This window comes from Scyliorhinus canicula, chromosome 4 (genome assembly GCF_902713615.1).
Source record: "Scyliorhinus canicula chromosome 4, sScyCan1.1, whole genome shotgun sequence".
Classification (NCBI taxonomy): domain Eukaryota; kingdom Metazoa; phylum Chordata; class Chondrichthyes; order Carcharhiniformes; family Scyliorhinidae; genus Scyliorhinus; species Scyliorhinus canicula.
In genome coordinates this window covers 234,347,514-234,353,513 of record NC_052149.1, presented here as the reverse complement: position 1 = coordinate 234,353,513, position 6,000 = coordinate 234,347,514, and the positions used below count along the sequence as shown (strand labels likewise).

The 6,000-nt window shown below is 43.1% G+C and overlaps 1 protein-coding gene across 1 annotated transcript; it reads right to left on the bottom strand.

Moving 5' to 3' along the window:
* Nucleotides 1-1,635: 1,635 nt before the first annotated feature.
* On the bottom strand, nt 1,636-4,397 carry LOC119965476 (protocadherin-10-like). The gene has a single exon (XM_038796295.1). The coding sequence runs from the start codon at nt 4,231-4,233 to the stop codon at nt 1,837-1,839; it is 2,397 nt and encodes a 798-aa protein (XP_038652223.1). The 5' UTR covers nt 4,234-4,397; the 3' UTR covers nt 1,636-1,836.
* Between the last annotated feature and the right edge of the window lie 1,603 nt (nt 4,398-6,000).

The window sequence follows — 6,000 nt, the reverse complement described above, 5'->3', positions numbered from 1 at the left end:
CTTCAGGTACCCTCCAGGTAACTGAATCCTGTTTTGCGACCATGTTGCTGTCACTTGCTGTAAATCATTTCTGCTAAGTGTCTTGATATTAGTCACTGTGATTAAAATGTCTGTCGTCTTCTGTTACTTCGGTGTTATGACTAAAATCATCATTTAATTTTGTGTATTTTGTTTTCTTTGATGCTACCTTCTCCACGTACAGTGACGGGTCAGCTTCTATAATTACTCATCAATTTCAAAGTTTGCATTATGCCACTCGAGGGACCAGCCCGTCTAGCACCAATCAGCAAATATTTAGTGCGCTTGCACAATGTTCATATATTGCCGACTCAGATGGAGACACCAAGCTATTTAACATGAATGCGTTAACGCTACCACAACGTTAAAAGTACGATGAATGTCCCGCCAACTGTCAAGTACAAATACAGCCATGTTACAATTGTGCGTTCTGACCAGTGGATTGTAAACATTTTCATAATCTCTGAACATTAGCTCCTCAGCTTCAGTCACATTTGCATGGTTTTGGTCTAACTGTGGGCAGAAAATCGCGGGCTGGACAGTAAAATCTCAAACACTCAGCTTTGTTCTGACAAAAATACTTCAGGGAATTGTTTTTTATAAAGTCTTTTGGAGGGGGTAAGTCTGTTTCTCTTTGCTGAGGGCCAGCTTAGACCCCAACACTAAAATAGCGCAACACCATCCAGGACAAAGCAGCACGCTTGATTGCCCCCCTTCCACAAACATTCAAACTCTCCACCACCGATGAACAGTGGACTACCGTGTATACCATCTACAAGATGCACTCATTAACTCACCAAGGTTTCGACGACAGCGCCATCCAAACCCACGACAACTACCATCTAGAAGGACAAGAGCAGCAGATGCCTGGGAAAGCCACCGCCTGGAGGCTCCCCTACAAGTCACTAACTTGGAAATATATTGCCGTGTTTTGGCTGTAACTGGGTAAAAATCCTGGAACTCCCTCTCGAACAGCTCTGTGGATGTACCTACACCCGAGGGACTGCAGCGGTTCAAAAAAGCAACTCACCACCTCCTTCTGAAGGGCAACTCTGGATGGGCAATAAATGCTGGCATAACCAGCGATGCTCACATTCCGGAAATGATTTTTTCCAATTAGTATCAGGAAAATGTCAGTTCTAAACCAAAGGACTTCCCAAAAGCACTTACGAAGAAGTATGCAGATTAGGTTTGATAACTAAAGATGGGGGATGCTGATATGGAGCATTAAAACCTTCATTGACTTACTGGGCCAGAAGCTATTTTGAAAGTAAAACTCCTTTGAAAGTAGTTTTACGCCAATTTCGCGCCATTGTGAAATAACTTCAGCAGAGTATCTATGTGGAAGTCACCATAAGAATCCATTCAGCAAGCTATGAAATGTAAAGCTCACCCATTACTTTTTTCGATGTTATGAAGGGATAAGGTCCTTCCAATCGCTTATGTTGGAATTTCAACCGCAAACGGTGAAGAGAAAATATCTGAATACATTCAGGTATCAATTAGACCAATTTTGGAGAGGCCCTGAACAACAAACTTAATTGGGTAGCTCGTGGAATAACTCGCCTGCCGACATCCCTTCCCAGTTAACAGAGGCAGGGTTCACACGCGCGTTGCTGTATTTTCATGGAGCCTTTTATTTTTCACCATATTTTTTGATGAACAACACTTGACAGTTGCAGGACAAGAACGATCCTTTCATTCTATAATAGCGATCATCATAAGGTAAATAGTTTCAGTAATTCAACCGGCAGAGACTGATTTAACAGAGAAGGCCATTAATTTCACCCTGCCTCAATGTTGTCAGTTCTTTACAATTTAACATCGGTCCTGAGACATGGATGGTGTGTAGGGTTTCAAAAACAGAAAATCGCTCTTAGCCGATTCGGGAGAGAGACAAACTGAATAATGATGCGTGTCAGGGATGCGAATAATTTCTCCAGCCCCAGTATAATTTAAAGATTCTTTCAGTGTAGGTCTCGGATCAAAGGCATTGTTAGAATCGTCCAGTCCATCGCAACAACTTGGGGAGTTGTAAACTTCAGGTGAATTTCTATCCTGTTTACACTTGATGCCAATCAGCAATATTATGGTTATAAGAAATATAAAGGAAGTTGAACCAAAAATGACAATTAAATAGAGATTTATATCAGAGACATGTTCAGGATTTCTCACTAAGTTACTACTTTCGGAGAAGATTTCAGTAACATTGCCCAAGATTGAAAAGTGGATTGTAGCCGTGCTGGAGAGACTCGGCTGTCCATTATCCTTCACCAAGATCACAAGCCTCTGGGTGGTAGAATCCTGCTCCAAAATTCCTCGGGCTATTCTGATTTCTCCAGAGTTAAGCCCCACGATGAACAGACTGGGATCAGTGGCTTTCAGCACCTGATAGAGGAGCCGTGCGTTCTGACCGGAATCAGCATCAGTTGCGATTATCTTGGTGACCAAGTACCCCTGGCCCGCTGACTGAGGCACAACCTCCACTCCTGCTGATCCGCTCTGTGCTGAAGGTGACGCAATTATTGGAGCGTTGTCATTCTGATCCAGGATAATCACATTTAATGTTGCGCTGCTGCTCAGAGGGGGAACGCCAGAGTCTCGGGCTTGGACTTGAATCTGGAAGTTTTTAACACGCTCGTAGTCAAATGAGCGGAGCGCGTAAATGGTCCCGTTCATCGAATTAAGATTGAGGTAATTTGTCAATGGTAAATTTTGAATCAGGTTGTCTATGAAAGAGTAAGTGACGTAGGAATTCTGATCCTGGTCAGGATCGGAAGCAGTCACTGCGAAAATAGAAGTACCGGGAGCGTTGTTCTCCATCACATACACCGTGTCCATCGGTCGAGCAAACCTTGGGGCGTTATCGTTTATATCAGACACCGTTATCTGAATGGTTTTATTTGTTGATAGTGGAGGAGACCCGGAGTCCCTGGCTAAAATAGCTATGCTGTACAGAGGGGTGGTTTCACTGTCCAACATATCACTGGTTATCAATTTGTAATGACCACTCGAAGTTTTTTGAAGTTTAAAGGGAACGTTCTTAGGGATGTCGCAGCGCACCTGTCCGTTTTTTCCAGAATCTCGATCGATTACATTGATCAGAGCTGTCACAGTCCCGGGAGCAGCATCTTCTGGGACCCTGCTAGCAATTGACTTTAGTAATATCTCAGGGGCGTTGTCATTGACATCATTTACCTTAACCAGAACTTTAGAATGTCCTCCAATTGCCGGTGAACCATTGTCCACAGCTTGAATATCAAGTGAATAATTGTCACCTTCCTCATAATCAATTGTGCCCTGAACACGAATCTCTCCTGTGCGAGGATCCAAACTAAACAGTTCCTGTATTTTCTGTGAAACACGGTTACTGAAAGAATAAGTTACCTCCGCATTCGAACCTTCGTCTGGATCAGTGGCATGGACTAAAACCACCAAGGTACCTCTTGGAGAGTTTTCTATCAGGCTGACCTTGTAAACGTTACTATCGAAACGAGGTGCATTGTCGTTGATATCCAGCACAGTGATGAGAATCCGAGCGGTCCCAGATCTGGGAGGATTCCCTCCGTCAGTTGCCGTCAGCATCAGCTGAAAGGATGACTGCCGTTCGCGATCCAACGGTTTCTCCAACACCAACAGTACAAGTTTAGTACCGTCTTCTGCAGTCTCCACTTTTAGACCGAAGTGCTCATTCGGGCTGATATTATACACAGAGACTGCATTTGTCCCCACGTCTGCATCGAGAGCGCTCTCTAGCGGAAATCGAGAGCCTGGCGCCATGGATTCTGCCATTTGTAAGAGAATAACACTCTCCGGGAAACTGGGTGAATTATCATTTATATCAAGAATCTCCACTTCACCGCGGTACATCTCCAAAGGTTCTTCCACGAAAATCTCGAAAGAAAGAAGACAAGCTGGCATCTGCCCACACAGCTGTTCCCTATCTTTCCTCTTGTTCACAAATAAAATGCCGCTTTCTAAATTCACCTCCAAACATTGCCTTTTATCAGCTGGAACCAGTCGGAATTTTCGAGCTGACAGCCTCCGAATGTCCAATCCCAAATCTTCGGCGACATTCCCAACAAATGCGCCAGGCTCCATTTCTTCGCGAATCGAATAGTGAATCTTTGCGAAAGCCAGATCCGATACAAAAACAAGGAAAATAATATCAAATGGTCTGAATTTTAAGCCGTTGGTTATCCGTGGATCTGCCATTGCCGTTTATACTTGGAGACGCGCAAAAATAAACCGTTTGTCTATCCAGGTCAAGCGCTGCCCGATCGCATAATCTACAAAATTTCTTCTTTATCAGATGCCGAGCGAATTGACAGAGACCTTTCTACAAAATGAACGCGGGCAACGATTGTCTTTCTGTTCCTCTTCTGGTTCTGTGCCGTGGGAGGAGCAATAGATCTCCTTTTGTATCTGAGATCCTCATTGATCCGCAGCGACACAGCGAGTCCCTCCCTCTCATTACACCACTTTTTCTTAAAGCTGCACAGCTTCTGATTTTGAGGGACTTCAATCAGGATGAACGTTTTAACAGTGTACAACCATAATTCACACACGCCGGCAATATTTATTTTTAAACGTCATCTTTGCTCCATTCAAAAGCAATTATATTATAATATCAAATCTTTCCATTCACTTCATTTGCATGTAATCTGCGACAAAATAATTTCAATATCTGTCACGCAGCATCATAAAAATTTTTCCACTTGTCACAAGATGATATTTTGCGAAGGAAAATGGTCCTTTTCTGTATTGTATTAATGACAGCCCTCTGTTAATTACTTTCAACCTATGTGAAATGAAATGAAAATCGCTTATTGTCACAAGTAGGCTTCAAATGAAGTTACTGTGAAAAGCCCCTAGTCGCCACATTCCAGATTCTGTTCAGCGAGGCTGTTGCGGGAATCGAACCGTGATACTGATCTGCTTTCAACGCCAGCGATGTAGCCCTGTGCTAAACAGCCTGTATGTTGACCTTTCCAACTGCTTTCTTACAGAACTTTGAAATGCGATCAGTATGTCCTATCCAAATGCAAAAATTGAGCAATGATTTCAACCTCCGTTTATTTATTTTTGATCACAGCATTTTATTTTATTTTCAAAACAGTCAAATTCTGAACAATTGAAAGGATGGTTATGGAAACAGACATCGGCAAGAGATGTCAAGTCTGAAATTGAATTTTGTATACTCCATGTATAACTAGTTCATAGCTGCAGCGAATCTCATAGAAATATAACAGAAAATCGAAGCAGAATGAGTTCATTCGGCCCCCTGAGCCCGCTCCGCCATTCATTCTGATCATGGCTGATCATCCAACTCAATAGCGTAATCCCACCTTCCCCCCAACCCTTTGATCTTCTTCACCCTAAGTGCTATATAAAACTGCTTGCTGAACTCATCCAATGTGTTAACCTCAACTACATCCTGTGGTAACACAAGTCGATAACTCTCTGGGTGAATAGATTCATTCTCATCTCTGTCCTAAATTGTCTGCTGCGTATCCTCAGATTTTGACCCCTGGTTCTGGACACAACAACCATGGGGAGCATCCTTCCTGCATCTACCTTGAATAGTCCTATTAGAATTGTAGGGCTTTCTATGAGATCCTCACTCATTTTCAGAACTATAGTGAATACAGTCCTAACCGATTCAATATCTGCTCATACAGAATTCCCCCATCCCAGGAATCAGTCTGGTAAACGTTATGTGCACTCCCTCAAGAGCAAGAACATCCTTTCTCCGATAAGGTGATCAAAACTGCAAACAATATTCCAGGTGTGGTCTCACCAAGGACCTGTATAATTGCAGCAAGACATTTCTGCTCCTGTAATCGAATCCTTTCGCTATCAAGACCAACATACTATTTGCCTTCTTTACTGCCTGCTGTACCTGCATGCTTACCTTCAGTGACTGGTGTACGAGGACACCCAGGTCTCGTTGCACATTTCTCTCTACTACGTCATGGTCAT

Coding starts and splice junctions, on each gene's coding strand:
- LOC119965476 (XM_038796295.1), bottom strand. CDS start 4,233: ATGGCAGATCCACGGATAACCAACGGCTTAAAATTCAGACCATTTGAT.